Source organism: Lepidothrix coronata, unplaced genomic scaffold (assembly GCF_001604755.1).
Source record: "Lepidothrix coronata isolate B3197 unplaced genomic scaffold, Lepidothrix_coronata-1.0 Scaffold344, whole genome shotgun sequence".
NCBI lineage: Eukaryota > Metazoa > Chordata > Aves > Passeriformes > Pipridae > Lepidothrix > Lepidothrix coronata.
The window spans coordinates 251,162-267,466 of NW_016690524.1; the positions used below are offsets into that span (position 1 = coordinate 251,162).

Sequence of the window (16,305 nt, forward strand, 5' to 3'; positions counted from 1 at the left end):
CCAGCGCCCGGCGGCTCCAGCGCCCGGCGGCTCCAGCGCGCGGCGGCTCCAGCGCCCGGCGGCTCCAGCGCCCGGCGGCTCCAGCGCCCGGTGGCTCCAGCGCCCGGCGGCTCCAGCGCCCGGCGGCTCCAGCGCCCGGCGGCTCCAGCGCCCGGTGGCTCCAGCGCCCGGCGGCTCCAGCGCCCGGCGGCTCCAGCGCCCGGCGGCTGCGCCTCGCTCTGTTCCACCAGCACCGCTCTCCGGTGACATGGAGCCAACCCGCCCGGCAGGGAGGCCGGGAACACACACACCACACACACACCTTTTCTACAGTATTTTGGGTGCCTACCACATGGAAACCTTGAAGAGAGCAGATCTTAGAAGCCGCTGTTACCTCTTGTTTACAGTTTATATATATATGATAGATATGAGATATAGATATATATATATATAAAAGGTACTGTTACTACTGTACAACCTGACTTCATAATGGTGCTTTACACAGCGGGGTGAGTCGAGACATCAGCTTCCACGTTGCCTTACGTGCCGGGCCTTTCCGAGCGAGCGGCAGGGCCGGGGCGGCCGGGCGGAAGCGTCTCCATCCCGAGTCATGCAATAACCTTTTTCTGTCCCAAACGGAAGCGCCTCGGCGGTGCCCCCCTGCCCCGCCGGCGCCGCCGCCCCGCGCTCCCACAGCGTACTGGTGCTCTTCAGCGTACGTGGCGTCCGGCGGAGCCGGTGCCGGGTGTCCCCCGGTGGCAGCGGGGGGGGTCCTACCCCCGGCCCTGCCCCTTCCCGCGGGGGCTGCCCGCCGGGGCGGCGCGGGGCACGGGTGCTGCCGACGGGACGCCGGCAGGGCAGGGGGGACAGAGCGGTGCCGGTGCTGGAGCGCGGCCGGGGCGCTTCTGGCATGGCACAGGGATGGCTGCGGGCCCCGGACCCTGGTGCTACATCCGCGGGGCCGGGCTGGCGGCAGGAGGGCGATGCCCCGGCGAGCCGGGACGGGGCCCCGGGTGTCACCGCGGGCGCCGGGGCGTCGCTCCTCTGCCCACGCGCGGTTTGGAGCGAGCGCGTCCCCCCGGTGCCCCCGTGGGGCGGCCCCGTGCCCCGCCGGGGGTGACGGGTGCCCGTTGGACGTGGCGGTGCCGGGAGCCGCGGTGGCAGGAGCCGTGGTGTGAGCGGGCAGGGCGCGGGCAGGTGCTGGCAGTGCAGTGCGGTGGATGGTGCTACTGGTCTGGCAGCTGTGGTGCCGTGGGGTCCGGCCCGGTGCGGCCGCGGTGCCGGCAGGGCGGCCGGACCCGGTGGGGCAGGGACTGGTGCTACGGCGTGGGGAGGCTCCCGGGGGTCTCGGCCCGTCGCCGTCTCTTCTCTAACTGTGAAAGGTGCGGGGCCGCGGCGCTCGCTGCCGGGTGCTGGCTATGGCAGCGAGCCGTGCCCGCGGCCCGGGGTGCTCAGAGGTGCTGGGACCGACGGCGGCGAGGCAGGAGGGGGGCGGCCCTGGGGCCCCCCCACCTCCCCACCCCGCCTGGTGCTACCGGGGGCCCGGGGGCCCCTCTGTGGGTGCGGCGGGCGCGGGGAGCTGAGCCGGCGCGGGGGCCGCGGTCGGGGCACCGCAGGGCCCGGCTTTGCCAGGGGGTGAAGGCGGCGGGATGGGACGGCCCCGGGCTCTGAGCCGGGCTCTGGGCTCAGGCTCGCTCCCGGGGCCGGGTCCCTGCAGTGCCGGGGCCGGGTGGCACAGGCCCACTGCACCGGGCACAGGTCCCGCCCGGTGCGGTGTGAGCCTGGCACGGCCCCACAGCCCTGTTTGCGGGGCTGCCGTGGCCCCGCGTGGGGCACGGTGGGCACTGCGGGTTCTGCACGGCCCTGCAGCACCACGTGGGTCTTGCTTGGCCCTGCAGCACTGCTTGCAGGTCCTGCACAGCTCCGTGGCACTGGCTGTGGGGCCGGCCAGGACCCACAGCCCCAGGTGCAAGTGCTGCACGGCCCTGCAGTGCTGTTTGCAGGTCCTGCATGGCCCCGCAGCATCGTTTGCGGGTCCTGCACGGCCCTGTGGCACTGGGTGCTGATCCTGCACGGCCCTGTGGCACTGGGTGCTGATCCTGCATGGCCTTGAGGTGCTGGGTGCTGATCCTGCATGGCCTTGAGGTGCTGGGTGCTGATCCTGCATGGCCTTGAGGTGCTGGATGCTGGTCCTGCACGGCCCTGCAACATTGTTGGCAGGTCCTGCACGGCCCTGTGGCACTGGGTGCTGGTCCTGTGTGACCCACAGCTCTGGGTGCTGGTCCTTTGTGGCCCTGCAGCTCTGGGTGCTGGTGCTGCACCGTCCTGTGGTGCCGTCGGTGGGTTCTGCGTGGCCACGTGCCAGGTTTGGGGGTCCCGGCGGACCCCCCGGCCCGGCCCTGCGGCGCTTCCTGGGACCCTCTCGGCCCTGCTGCACCTTTGGGGGGGTGCTGGGTCCCAGCGGGTGCCGTGGCGAGGGGCCGGCCCGGCGCGGCGTTGGCACATCCCAGGCAGGCCGGCGCCGGTGCCGGTGCCGGCGGGAAGCGGGTTCCCGCTGGGAACGGGTGCCAGCGGCGGTGGGGACCCGGTGGGGACCGTGGGGATGCCTGGGGCAAAAGGCGTTCAGTTTTTAATGTACCCGACTCACGTCTTTTTTTAAAAACAACCAGACAAATTCTGTTGCACAGCCCTAGACGAAAACTCAAAACAACACAGAAAGGCCTAAATTCCTTAAGATCCGCCGAGGGAGTGGGGACAAACACGGTGCTAAAACATTTTATTAAAAATATATATTGTTAAATTAAGTCTGCTGTCTGGACAATGACTGTTTTGTTTCTCGTAGTGGAGTTTCAAAGAGCACTATTATTTTACTCTTATATATTATTATTAAAAAAAAAAAACAAAAAAGAAAAAGGCATTTTAACTTTGTACTTGAAAACTAAACGAGAGATTTCATGTGTTTTAGCCTAGACATTGAAGTAGCTGACGCTTAACTATTTGTGGGAATCATGTACTCATCATCCCAAGGAATACGCGCGTAGAGCTGGTACCCTCCTTCCTCCCTTTGATTTGGCTCCGCCGCCACATTCCCGGCGCCGCCGCGGCCGCCCCGGCTGCTCTCCCTCCCCTTCTCCCGCCCCCCCCAGCCCCAAACACCCCCCCCCCGGTTTATTTTCTACTTCTCTCTCGGTTCGTTGCCCCTGTTTTTTTGTTGGTTTGTTTTTTTAGGGTCGCTTCTCTATTTATTGCCGCTGAACTGTGCATTTCACGGCCGGAGGTGCCGCGGGCGCCCGGCGCTGTTGTATCTGTGTGAGTATTGCTCGTGACATAGCTGTTCTGAACTAATAAAGGTCAATGCGTGCAGCAGATGTAGAAAGTCTGTCCGTCCCGCTTCCATCCCATCCTCCTTTTCTTTTTCTTTGGTGCCCAGAAGAGTATAATACAGACAAGCTCCTTTCTAATGTACTTGTGCTGGAGAACACTTGAATAAATGTCCTGTTTTGTGCAAAAAAAAAAAGAGGAAAAAAAGAGGAAAAAAAAAAGAGGAAAAAAAAAAAAACCTTTTGTGTGGTCGTGTGGTCTGTGAGTGGCAGGGTGGGGGGACCCTGGGGTGGGGGGATCCCAGCAGTGCTGGTGGGATCCAGATGATGGTGGGGCCCTGGCAGGTGCTGGGGTTCTGGTGGCTTTGGGGTCCTGGTGGGCAGTGGGGTCCCAGTGATGGTGGGATCCCGATGGTGGTGGGATCCCAGCACTATTGCCATGACCCTGGAGAGCAGTGGGATCCTAGTGCAGATGGTGAAGTCCAGGTGATGGTGTGATCCCAGCAGATGATGGGTCCCAAGGGGTGGTAGGATCCCAGGAGTGGTCCCAGTGGGCAGGGGGCTACTAGTACAGGTGGTGGGCTCCCAAGGGGGGTGGGGTTCAGGCAGTGGTGGGGTTCCAGGACTGGTGCTTGGATCCTGGTGACTGTGGTCCTAATGAGTGGTAGGATCCCAGCACAAATAGTGGGGTCCCAGTGCTCATGGTGGGGTCCCAGAGGACAAAGGGGTCCCAGCGGGTGGGAGGATCCCCACACCAGTGGTGGGATCCAGATGGTGGTGGGGCCCTGGCAGGTGGTGGGGTCCAGGTGACTGTGGGGTCCTGGAGGGCAGTGGGGTCCCAGTGGGTGGTGGGATCCAGGCAATGGCGCAGTTCCAGTGGGAACTGGGGTCCTGGTGGGCAGTGGATGGGGTCCTGGCAGATGGTGGGGTCCCAGTGGGCACTTAGGTCTCAGCAGGTGGTGGGGTCCAGGGGACGGTGGAGTGTGGGTGAACAGTGGGATTCCAGCCCAGAGATGACGAGGTCCTGACGAGGTCCTGATGGGGTCTTGGGGCAGTGGAGTCCCAATCCTGGGTGTGAGGGCTGTGGGCTGAGCCCAGCTCCCCGGGGCACTGGGGGCTTTGCTCGTGCAGCCCTGGGCCGGGGTGTGGGGGTGCAGAGGCCCCAGCCCAGTGGGACTCCCCATTTCTGCCCCCTGAGCTGTGGGTCAGGAAACTGCCCCACACAGCTCCTGCCTCAGCTTCCCCTCCAGCCGGGCAGCACCGGGGGAATGGTGGGAGTCCTGGGGACCCCCCGTCCCTGTGCCAGGGGAATGGTGGGAGACCTGGGGAACCCCAGTCCCTGTGCCAGAGGAATGGTGGGACTCCTGGGGACCCCCCATCCCTGTGCCAGAGGAATGGTGGGACTCCCGGGGACCCCCCGTCCCTGTGCCAGGGGAATGGTGGGACTCCTGGGGACCCCCCGTCCCTGTGCCAGGGGAATGGTGGGACTCCCGGGGACCCCCCGTCCCTGTGCCAGCCCCAAAGGTGGTGGGGGCTGGAGCACGACCATGACAACCCCCTGGGGTTGGTGGGGGGACAGGGGGTGGGCAGTGGTGGGTGTGACGGGTGTGACAGTGGCTTGGGGACCTGCGGGGGGTGGTGTGGGCAGGTGCCACAGGGCTGTCAAAGGACAAGGCCAAGTGCTGGTGCTGCACCAGGGAGGGGCAACCCCTGGGATCAGTCTGGGCTGGGGATGAGCGGATGGAGAGCAGCCCTGAGGAGAAGGACTCGGGGTGCCAGTGAGTGAGAGGCTCGATCTGACCCGTCCCAAAAACCCCCCATGCCCTGGGCTGATCCCACAGGGATGGTGGGCAGCAGGGGAGGGGGGATCTGCCCCTCTGCCCCCTCAGCTGAGACCCCACTGCAGAGCTGCCTCCAGCCCGGGGGTCTGTTGGGAGTTAAAGAGCACAGTTCTGTGGTCCGGGCGCTAGGAAGATGAATTCAGTGATCTCAGGTCTAGAAGGAGGTTAACAAAGCTTGGGAAGAAGGATGTGTCGCTGAGAGTGGATACAAAGAACACAGAATTTATGGCCACAAGGACATTTGGCAGAACCCCCAAGATAAGGAAGAAACCACTAAAACCAGCTCAGCAATTGTGCAGAAATCAACTCCAGCTGAGTAAAAGGTAAATCCAGCAGGGGCAGATCATGACCAGCAACTCATGGACCACCAACCCAAGAAACCCACCAACCCAAAGAGAGAGACTGAGCATTCAGAGTAATTAGCATGAAAAGAGAGAGAATCATTTAACCAATAAAAGATAGAATACTAATTAATAAGAGAACTATGTAAGTTGTAGCCAATGAACACTAATTCCTTTGTTTGCTAACAAACAGTGCATAAACAGTGAGATTAGAAAGTCGAGGGTGGGCTTTGTGGATTTTCGAGCCAGACCCTCCTTCTGCACAGAGCTGTGAACTGGGGCCTCCATCCCACCACCGAGAAGCCCAGGGTGAAGAAGAACCAAGGGGACATGGCTGGATCTATGGGTGGGACTCTCTCTCCCTCTCTCTCTCTCCCCCCTTTTCTATTTCTTTCTATCTCTCTACTTCATATTTATTGTTAAATAAAATTCATACTATTGATTTCAGCACATGGTCTTGTTTGCACCTGAATTTGGGCACAGGCATCTCTAATCATTGAGATGATTAATTGTTGAGGTTCCCAACAGCACAAGGATGTGGAGCTGCTGGAGAGAGTCCTGAGGAGGCCCCAGAGATGCTGCCAGGGCTGGAGCCCCTCTGCTCTGGAGCCAGGCTGGGAGAGCTGGGGGTGCTCAGCTGGAGAAGAGAAGGATCCAGGGAGACCTTGGAGCCCCTTCCAGAGCCTAAAGGGGCTCCAGGAGAGCTGGAGAGGGACTGGGGACAAGGGGGAATGGCTTCCCACTGCCAGAGGGCAGGGTTAGTTGGGGTATGGGGAAGAGATTCCTGGCTGTGAGGGTGGGGAGGCCCTGGCCCAGGTTGCCCAGAGAAGCTGTGGCTGCCCCTGGATCCCTGGAAGTGTCCCAGGCCAGGTTGGACGGGGCTTGGAGCAACCTGGGCTGGTGGAAGGTGTCCCTGCCCATGATGGGGAGAAATGGGATGAGCTCTGAGGTCTCTTCCCATCCAAATCTGTGACTCTATGATGACCAAACATTCAAGGACCAGTCCCTGTGCCTGTGGGTGCTGCTGCTCTGGGATGGAGCCCGGCTGGAGAAGGAACCAGCAGGGACCTGACAAGGACAAATTTTACTTCCTGCCCCAAGGTAGAAGAGCCCCTGGCAGTGACACAGGCTGGGGCAACTCTGTGGGAAGGGTCCAGGGTTCCTGGCAGACAAGAGCTGAACGTGTGTGCCCAGTGCCCTCTGATTCAGGGGAGACAGCACAGCCCAGGAGCCACCAAAGTGCTCAGGGGACAGGACCTGGTAGAGCTGGGCAGTGCCCGAGGACAGGGTGGCACAGCAGGGGTGGGATGGGACAGGAACTGGGGATTGGGATGGGGCAGCAGGTCCCTCAGCCTCGTGTCCCCAGCGCTGCACCAGCTCCGACCCCACGGGTGCCAAGGGCCACATCCAGCACACCACGTGCCCGGTGCCACCAGTCCCTGGGGCTGCTCACAGGGGACAGGGTGGGAACAGCACCAGCGTGTCCTGTGTCCCGTCCCCAGCATGGGGAGCCTGAGGCTGCCGAGATGGGCTGTGCTGGGCACTGCTGGGTGTTAGTGGGAAATCCTGGGTGTTACTGGTCATCACTGGTTGTAGCTGGGCTGTGCTGAGTGCTGAGGGGTCTGCCCGGTCTGCTGGGCACTACTGGGTGTTACTGGACTGTGTTGGGTACAACTGGGCTGTGAGGGCTGCACTGGGAACCCCTGGGTGTTACTGGGTGCTGCTGGATGTTACTGGGCACTGCTGGGTGTTACTGGGCTGTGCTGGGAGGGGCACATGGGGATGTCGGGGGGGGGGCCATGGGAAGCGATGTGATGCTCTGAGGTTGTCGGGGGGGGGCCATGGGGGACCGTTAGGTGCCATGGGAGGGATCTGTGGTGGGGGTTGCCATGGGCTACTATGGGGGGCTGTTGAGTGGACTATGGGGGGGCCACCGGGTGCCATGGGGGGCTCTGGGGCGATGCCCTGGGGGAAGTTGCTCCGGGGGCGATGGGCTGTGGGCAGGAGCCGTGTGGGGTCTCGGGGGGCTCCTGGGGGGGTTCCCGGGGGGGGTCACCGGGGTCGCCCCGCGCGCTCCGTCACCACGGCAACGGCGCGTGCAGGGATCGAGGGGCGGGGCCGCGGGCCCTGGCCACGCCCCCTCCGCCTGTCAGTCATGCCGCGCGCAGCCCACCCTGCTGGGGGCCCGGCCCCGCCCCCGCCGGCCAGAGCGAGCCGCGATTGGCCGAAGGGGGCGAGGCCCCGCCCCCGCGGCGCAGGTTGGGGTGAGAGGCGATCGCGGCCGGAGCGGCACCGGGAGCGGCACCGGCGGCGGGAGGTACCGCGGGGCCGGGCGGGGCCGGGCGGGGCCGGGCGGGGCCGGGGGTCGGGCCGGGATGGGTGCGGGTCTTCCCGCACCGGCGGGACCTGACTCGTTACCGCGGCGGGCGGGACGATCGCGACAGGTGCGTGTATCTCGACATGCGCGTGTGTTGCTGCAGGCGAGGACGGAGGGGAGTATCGCGGCACCCCCGCCCGGGGCGCCTGGCCGGGGTATCGCGGGGCTGAAAGGTTGTGTGTGGCCGCCGCCCGCCGATGGCGAGTCACCTGTCGCGACAGGGCGATGGTGTCGCGACAGCGCGAGGGGCTCGCCTCGGTGGGGTGTGGCGCCGGGGACGGCTGCTCCGCCCCGAGCGGGCAAGGCTCCCTCGTCGGCGCCGTGTCGCGACCGGGAGCGGAGCAGCAGGTGCGCGGGGCGCGGCGGAGCGGGGACCCCGGGGCGGCGGGGGCGCGGCGGGCGGGGGGTGGCGGGGGTCCCGCCGGGCCCGGCCCATTGTTCCGCCGGGGCTCCCGGGCGGCCCCGCCCCGGCTCGGAGCATCCTTTGTGCTGGGCGGCCCCGGGCTTTGTCTGCGGGGCCGCCGCGGGCCGGCGGGGCCGAGACCCCCCGCGCCCCCCGGACCTCGCACTGGGACCCCCCGCGCCCCCCGGGACCCGCCGCAGCGGCACCGCCCCGCGCCTCGCCCGGGCCCGGCCCGCACCGGGGCTGCGCCCAGCCCGGCGCCCCGCACCGCGGGACGGCCCCGCTCTCCGCCGGGGACCCCCTGCCAGGTTCCCCCGGCTGGCAGCACCTCCGACTCGGTGCCCGCTGCCCCGGCCTCCTGCCGCAGTGACCCGGGGGGCAGCGCCGGGGAGGAACGGGGACCGGGGAGCGGGGCTGGGACCCTCTGCGGTGCCCGGAGCCCGCACCGAGACCCGCCGCAGCGCCCCTCGCTCGTTCGGGCGTGGCCGCGCCGCTCCCGTGCCCGGCCGGGCCGTGCCAAGGTGCCCGCGGAGACGAGGACCGGCCTCCCGCCGGCAGCATCCCGCGCTCTGCCTCTGGTGGAGCATCCCTGGCCCTCCGCCCGCCCATCGCGGCCTCCGCGGCTCTCCCGCTCCCTCCCGGGGCGGTGGCTCGGCGGCACCGCAGCTCGTCCTGGCCGGGGGGGCGGTCGGTGGGACCCCGGCACCGTCCTGGGCAGGGGCAGGGCTGGGGGGCCGTGGCGAACCCCCCGCGGGACATTTCCCGGGCGGGGGGCGATGCCCACCCCACCACCGCCTCCGGCCGGTAGTCGCGGGTCGGTGTCACCGGAGGGACGGTCGCCGAGCCCAGCCCTGACAAAGCGGGGTCCCGTCGGGGCACCCACGGGCAGGGTGGGCGCGGGCAGGGCGGGTGCCGGGGTCTCGGCGGCGCAGACAAAAGCGGGGGGCGGTGAGGGCCCCCCGGCCCCGCCACGCCGCACAATGCGGCAGCCCCGGCACAAAGGCCGGGCCCGGCAGCCGCCCCGGCCCCAACAGGTGCCCCCGGCAGCCCCCGCCGGGCCGGGGTCCCTTTGTCCTGCCGGGGTCACAGCTGTCCCCGCGGCAGCCGGCGGGGCTGGGGGGGCTGCGAGCCCCCCGAACGGCCGCGCCGCTTTGTGTGCCGGGAGCGGCGCCGCGGCCACCGCCTGCCGAGGTGGCCGAGCCGGGGGGCTGCGGCGCGGGGTGGGCGGGGGTCCCCGGGATGGTGGTGGCCCCCCCGGCGCTGACGCTGCGTTTCTGCCCAGCGCGGGAGCCTGTTTGTTGTCTGGCAGGAAACCTCCGGCCACCGCGCCAGCTCGGCCACCGCCGGCTGATGCTGGCTGTGCCGCCACGCTGCAGCGGCTGGCCGGGGCGCGGGCGATGGCCCCGGTGTCACCAGGGCTGGTGCCACGCTGACACTGCGGCACGGGCTGGGGCACGGAGGGGCAGAGCCTCCGGGAATGCTTGGTGTGAGCTGGGGGCACCGGTGTGAGCACTGGGGGTGAGCTGAGGGGCACTGGGTGTGATGGGGGCACTGGTGTGAGCTGGGGACGCTGCTGTGCCAGAGAGGCCTCTGTGGGCAGTTGGGGCTGGGTACAGGGACTGGGGAGTGGTTGCACAGGGACAGCAGGACTCTCCTGCGGCGGCCCAGGGGGTGATCAAGGGTCCCTGAGGAGGGGGTGGGAAAGGGGCCTGGCACAGTGGAATGAGGGCAGTGTGGGGACAGCAGTGGCAGTGGCGTGGGTGGCTCCACGGTGGCCAAGGCTACAGGCAGCGTGTGGAGCTGCCAGCCCTTGTCTGTGCACGGTGGCCAGCCCACGCCTGTGCCCCCAGCAATGCCCTGTCCCCCATCAGCCCTGCCCCCTCTGTGCCACGCTCTGCCATGCTCTGCCATGCTCACCCCTTCCCCCACCGCCGGCAGCCCCCCTGTGCCCCATCCCCCTGTGCCGGGGGTCTCAGGGCGGTGGGTGCTGCGGCAGCACTGGCTGCTCCCCGCACGCTCCGTGCTCCAGATCCGTCCGTCACCACAACCCGCTTTCATCTCGGGGTGCGACGTGACACCTCCCCCCGCGCCCCCTCTGTGCTGCACCATCTCCCCCCGCACCACCCTCCTGTATCCTCCTGCCTGGCCCAGCCCTGCCCTGGTGTCCCCGGGGGTCATGGGGGCTGTGGGCACTGTGGTGGCACTCTGGGCACCAGCTCATCCCCTCTGGTCCCACCCCACCGAGGTGGGTCTCAGCCCTGGTGTCTTGGCCCACCCTGGCTGACGAGGGGACTCGGAGGGTCCCTGGCTGGGACCGAACCCCTCATCCTCCTTGTGCCCATCATCCCCCTCATTCCCCTCATCCCTGGCAGTGGTGCCGTGGGTCTGGGTGCCCCCCAGCACAGCCCTCACGTGGGGCAGTGGCTTGCCTCGGTACTTGAGGCAGAGCTGGGGGCAGATGTGGGCGTGGGACCAACTGGGCTGGGGTGACAAGTGCCCAGCGTGCCACAGTGACCTGGCATGCTGCACGAGGTCACTGCCACCCCGCCTCGGTCCTGAGGGAGGGTCCCTCAGCAGTGACACAGCTGTGCATGCCAGTGACATTCCCGAGGGGGGCTGCCTGCAGGACCCCGGCAGCTGCTCCTGCTTCCCTGTTCTGGAGCAAGGGCAGCGGGATGAGGCGCTGGCTGGCACCGGGCTCACCCACGGCAGGGCTGGCACTGCCACCGCACAGCCCCAGGGCAGGAGCTGGCCCAGGAGGGGCTCCTGGTGCCCCCCAGCATGGTGGTGGTCCCTGGTGGGCACAGCCACTCGCCCCCCGCAGCTGCTCTGGCCCGTGGCTCCGGCAATGCCCAGCTGCTGGCAAAGCCTGACCCAGCCCCACGACACCACGGCTCCCACCAGCTCCGGGGCCTGGGAAGCCGTTTGCTGCCCTGCAGCTGTTGGGATGGGCACTGGGAAGGGCCAGCACAGCTCAGGACTGTCCCTTTAGAGCTGTGCCTGGGTCCCAGCACCCACTGGAGCAGCAGTGGGGCCGTGGGGGCACCGATCGCCACAAGGTCTGTGCCCCCACCAGCAGCACCCTCTGCCCCGTGGCTCAGTGCTGGCTCTGGTGTGCCCGTCCAGGGGTCTGGGGACACAGAGGTTGGGTGGGCATCAGGGGTCGTTCCCACAGGGCTGCTTGGTGCCAGCCTTGTGCCAGCAACACCGGGCTGTGCCACACTGCACACGTGGGTTCCCTGGCCTTTGTCTGGTGGAGGGGTCCCTGGGGGTTCCTGCAGTGGGGTCTCTGGGTTGGGGGTTCTGGTGGGGTCCCAACCCACCTCATGCCCCCCGAGTGGGCACAGCTGGCACGTGCTGTCCCCGCTCCAACAGGTCGATGGTGTTTGACCTTCACCAAATGACTTATCGATCGTGTCTGGGGACGCCCCTCACTGCCGGGGGCTCAGGCAGTGCTGGGGCAGCGCGGGGGTCTCCGGCAGATCTGGCACTGTGGGCAGAGACCCCCTCGGGTGGTGCCAGTCCTAGTGCTCTCTGTGCCAGTCCCAGTCACCCACAGAGACAAGGCAAGCAGCCTGCCCCAGGCATGAGTGCTGTCACCTCATGGGGACACCAAGCAGTGTCCCCTCAGCACGCGTGGCACCAGCAGCTGGGGGGAATTGGGGGGGCAATGGGGGACGGGCAGGGATGGGGTCCAGCAGCCCTGCTCTGGGTGCAGAGACCACGGGAGGGGTAGCACTGGCCAGGGTGCAGACTGGTGTCACTGGAGCAGGGGGCTCAGTGGGGTGGCAGCCCCCGGCTCGGTGCCAGGGCCCCTCCTCTCTGCAGATTTCCCGGGATAATCCATTGACACGGCCCATGGAGGATGTGCAGCCTGAGCCCTGCACCGGGGCATCTCTGGCAAGGGTGGGCAATGGGGTGACCCCCCCCCAGCCACGGGGAGCTCCCGGTGGTCACCCCGGCACCGCCCCTGCCCCACAGCACCATGATGGCCAACGCGGCCACCATGCGGATCCTCATCAAGGGGGGGAAGGTGGTGAACGACGACTGCACGCTCGAGGCCGACGTCTACATCGAGAACGGCATCATCCAGCAAGTGGGGCGCGAGCTGATGATCCCCGGCGGAGCCAAGGTCATCGACGCCACCGGCAAGCTCGTCATCCCGGGCGGCATCGACACCAGCACCCACTTCCACCAGACCTTCATGAACGCCACCTGTGTCGATGACTTCTACCACGGCACCAAGGTACCCCTCACCCTGAGCCCCTGCTGTGGTGGTCTGCCCCCCGCTCTGGGGGGGCTCCCCGGGGCACTGGTGGTGTGGTGGGGTGCAGCTCTCTGCCCCAGCAGCGCGGGCATCCCCGGCAGCATCAGCTCCAGAGCAGCGCTGTGGTGTGGCACCGCCTGTCCCCATGTCCCCATCCATCATGTCCCCTTCCTGCGAGCGCTCTCCTCCCACTCTGGGGCCGTGGCACCCTGTGCCAGCTCGGGGACCCTCTGCCCTCCCTGTGTTGGTGGCACCACGTACCGGGTGCCGCTGCCTGGGGGTGTCGAGGGGCCAGCACAGGATTGTCCCTGCAGCTTGTCCCGCTGTCCCCAGTGCCTGCACAGAGCAGCCATTGTGCCAGGCCAGCGCTGGCCGTGCCTGTCCCCGGGGTGTCCGGTGTCCCTGGGCAGGGGGCTCAGTGATGGAGTCCCTGGGGGACAGGGGACAGTGCAGTGCCCACAGGCACCCCATGCCAGGCCTGCTTCCCATCGCCATCACCCGCCTCGTGGCACCGCGCCGGCACCTCCCGTGAGGGCGATGGGCAAAGGAGCTTTGGGGATTAGCGGGGCTGGGTGAGCCGGGGACACCGGCGGTGCCACAGCGCCTGCCCTGCCGCCCACGCTGCAGAGGGGGGGCTCCCTGCGGCCCCACCCCACACAGGGCTCTGTGCCAGGGGCTGCTGGGCCCCCCAAATCCAGCGGGTTGTGCAGCTGGGACAGTGGGTGCCCCAGCGGTGACAGGGTGGGGCTCTCCAGATGTGCTGCGTGCCCAGATGTGCTGCTGCAAATGGGCAGCTGTGGGCAGGGCCAAGGACATGTGGGGGGTCCCTGCCTGCACCCAGGGCCCCCCCCTGCCTCTGGGCAATGCCGTTCCCGAATGTGGCCACCCAAATGTGTTCCCTGCCTGTGGGCAATGCCGTTCCCAAATGTGGCCACCCCGGCCTGGCATCTGAGGGCTCCCCTGGCTCACAGCCAGGCAGGATCGGTGCCGGCAGCGGGGGGGGGTGAATCCTGCCCCCCCACCGCGGTCCCTGTGCCCCGCAGGCAGCGCTGGTGGGGGGCACGACAATGATCATCGGCCACGTCCTGCCCGACAAGGAGACGTCGCTGCTGGATGCCTACGAGAAGTGCCGCAGCCTGGCCGACCCCAAGGTGTGCTGTGACTACGCCCTGCACATGGGCATCACCTGGTGGGCGCCCAAGGTGAGTCTGGCACGGCTCCGGGAGCCCGGGAGCAGCTGCTGGGACTAATTCCCAGCCCTGCTGATCCCATTAGCTGCCTGGGAGGTGGGCTGAGCCCCCAGGCTGCCTTTTGAGCTGCCCTGAGCCGGGCTCAGCAGGGCAGGGGCACAGGGGTTCCCCTGGGGCAGGGGGTCCCTGCGAGGCTGAGCCCCTCGCCGGGTAGGGAAGGTGGTGCTACTCCAAAGGGAGGGCCAGGGTGCCCAGGGATGGTGGTCCTGGTCTGGGGGGACCCCAACCTGCAGCATGACCCCCATGGGGATGGCGATGGAGGCTTGGTGCCTGGACCACATCCCACAGCACGCTCAGCCCCTGCAATCCCCCCAAAGCTGCCAGAGGGGGATCAGACCTGGCTCCTGGCTGTGCCGTGGGGAGACCCCGGCCCTGACCCCCCCAGACAGAGCAGGGAGTGGAGGGATGGAGCGAGTGCCCCCCGGGGTGTGAGAAAATCCCCTCCACGCCCCTCAGCAGCTGTCGCTCCCCAAATCACCCACAAATCCCCCATCCCGTGTCCCCAGGGGGGTGTGCCTGTCCCTGCCCTGCAATGGGGCCCCTCGTGGCGCGTGGGGAGCGGGTCCGCACTGAACTCCCCATCCCGGCACAGGTGAAGGCAGAGATGGAGACGCTGGTGCGGGAGAAGGGGGTGAACTCCTTCCAGATGTTCATGACCTACAAGGACCTGTACATGCTGCGGGACAGCGAGCTCTACCAGGTCCTGCGCGCCTGCCGCGACTTCGGCGCCATCGCCCGCGTCCACGCCGAGAACGGAGAGCTGGTGGCTGAGGTGAGCGCGGGGGGACGGGGGGTGCGACAGGCCCCCAGCCTGGGGCAGCAGAACCCCCACCCTGACCCCCCAAATTCCTCAGGGAGCCAAGGAAGCGCTGGATCTGGGCATCACGGGACCGGAGGGCATTGAGATCAGCCGGCCCGAAGAGGTAGGTGATGTCTCGTGTCACCACGGCGGTGGCTCGGGTCATGGCTGGGACACTCTGGGACATCCCACCCATCACTGTGTCCCCCACCCACCCTTGGGTGCCACTGTGCCATTCCACACGTGTCACTGCTGGCTCTCTCCGCAGCTGGAAGCCGAGGCCACGCACCGTGTCATCACCATCGCCAACAGGGTGAGTGGTCCTGAGCGTGGGGTGGGCTGAGAGTGGGCATCTCGGTTCCGTGGGGGGGTCCCCATGGAGCCAGGGTGCCACAGGGACGGTGCCACAGGGACGGTGCCACAGGGACAGTGCCACTGACCCGCTCTCCACAGACCCACTGCCCTGTGTACCTGGTGAACGTCTCCAGCATGTCTGCAGGGGACGTCATCGCTGCTGCCAAGATGCAAGGTAGGGGACACGGGTGGAGATTGTGTGGGCAAGGAGCACCTGTGCGGGCACAGATACACCCACGGACACGGGACACGTGTGGGCACCGGGGAGGTTGTGGGCTTGGAGGAACGTGGACGTGGATGGTAGAGCTGTGGACACGCAGAGACACACGGGCACCCGGAGACACGGGAGGGAACAGACACGTGGGCACAGGAACACGCGTGTGCCTGTGGGGCCGTGCCCTCGCACAGGTGTGTTCCACACCTGGAACCGCAGCCACCGGGCACCCAGGGGACACACGTGTGAGCACCCCCGGGACACACACGTGAGCACCCCCAGGACACACACATGAGCACCCAGGGGACACACACGTGAGTACACACGTGGACACACGTGTGTGAGCACCCATGGGGCACACATGTGAGCACCCCTGGGACACACACGTGAGCACACACGTGGACACAGGGCTCGTGGCCTGATGGGTGCATGGGGGTCTGGGCATGGCCAGTGCACACACACACGTGCCCTCGCACACGTGCCCTCGCACACGCCTGTGCCTCCGCCCCGGCAGGGAAGGTGGTGTACGCGGAGACGACCACGGCGCACGCCACGCTCACCGGGCTGCACTACTACCACCAGGACTGGTTCCACGCCGCCGCCTACGTCACCGTGCCGCCGCTGCGCCTCGACACCAACACCTCCGCCTACCTCATGAGCCTGCTCGCCAAGTGAGGCCCCACCCAGACACTGCCAGACTCTGCCCCCCCCACCAGCCACGCTTCGTGGTGGCTTTCTGGTGTCCGGCACACCCCCCAGTGTCCTGCCCCCGGTGCCAGGCTGCCTGGCTGTGCCATCGCCCCATCACCCTGCTCCCTTGGTGCTGTGCCCTCCAGGCACCCCGTCCTTCGGGCACCCCGTGTCCCAGGTGCCGAGCTCTCTCTGCCTCCCTCCCTGGACCTGTGTGCCCCTGGGGACGTGCTCTGTGGGTGCTGCACTTCCCAAGCACTCGCTGAGCTCCTGGGGTGTGGGTGCCCCTCCCGGGCCCCACCCTGGGCACCCTCCTCCCCAGGCACTGAGCTTCCTGGGCACCTCACTTCACAGGTATCCCACTCCCCAGGGTCCCCACTCCCTGGGTGCCCCATTCCCTGGACACCTTGCTCTCCAGGCACCCCATGGTGTAGGTGCCCCATTCCCTGGGCACCCCATTCCCTGGGCAC

General features: G+C 67.3%; 2 protein-coding genes and 1 long non-coding RNA gene across 6 annotated transcripts in view; 2 read left to right on the plus strand and 1 right to left on the minus strand.

Annotated features, from left to right (window-relative positions):
- Positions 1 to 1,756: 1,756 nt before the first annotated feature.
- LOC108509199 lies at positions 1,757 to 3,523 on the plus strand. The gene is made up of 2 exons (XR_001878588.1): positions 1,757 to 2,124; positions 2,156 to 3,523. It is a non-coding gene; the product is annotated as an uncharacterized LOC108509199 (long non-coding RNA).
- A 4,010-nt stretch (positions 3,524 to 7,533) lies between these two features.
- Positions 7,534 to 10,439, minus strand: LOC108509194 (collagen alpha-1(I) chain-like). Its single transcript, XM_017838514.1, has 2 exons — positions 10,304 to 10,439; positions 7,534 to 9,752 (listed from the first exon to the last, which is right to left on the minus strand). The coding sequence occupies exons 1-2, from the start codon at positions 10,437 to 10,439 to the stop codon at positions 7,534 to 7,536; spliced, it is 2,355 nt and encodes a 784-aa protein (XP_017694003.1).
- DPYSL5 (dihydropyrimidinase like 5) overlaps positions 7,722 to 16,305 on the plus strand; it is a 14,045-nt gene continuing 5,461 nt past the window's right edge. For 2 of the 4 annotated variants that reach the window (XM_017838527.1, XM_017838530.1), the window contains exons 1-8: positions 7,722 to 7,798; positions 12,243 to 12,507; positions 13,572 to 13,730; positions 14,371 to 14,550; positions 14,633 to 14,701; positions 14,846 to 14,890; positions 15,031 to 15,106; positions 15,660 to 15,816. In XM_017838527.1, the coding sequence (XP_017694016.1) occupies positions 12,247 to 12,507; positions 13,572 to 13,730; positions 14,371 to 14,550; positions 14,633 to 14,701; positions 14,846 to 14,890; positions 15,031 to 15,106; positions 15,660 to 15,816 (947 nt within the window). In that variant the 5' untranslated portion in view covers positions 7,722 to 7,798; positions 12,243 to 12,246. Of the gene's footprint in view, positions 7,799 to 7,839; positions 7,926 to 8,184; positions 8,207 to 12,242; positions 12,508 to 13,571; positions 13,731 to 14,370; positions 14,551 to 14,632; positions 14,702 to 14,845; positions 14,891 to 15,030; positions 15,107 to 15,659; positions 15,817 to 16,305 lie in introns of those variants that run through there. The other 2 variants (XM_017838528.1, XM_017838529.1) reach the window with 2 other exon arrangements.

Bases quoted from the DNA above. Each gene is read 5' to 3' on its own strand.
- LOC108509194 (XM_017838514.1), bottom strand. From the start codon at position 10,439: ATGACCCCCGGGGACACCAGGGCAGGGCTGGGCCAGGCAGGAGGATAC. The intron at 9,753-10,303 runs GTGACGGACGGA...CGGTGCCCCCAG, and splicing joins CGAGATGAAAGCGGGTTGTG to CTCACACCAAGCATTCCCGG.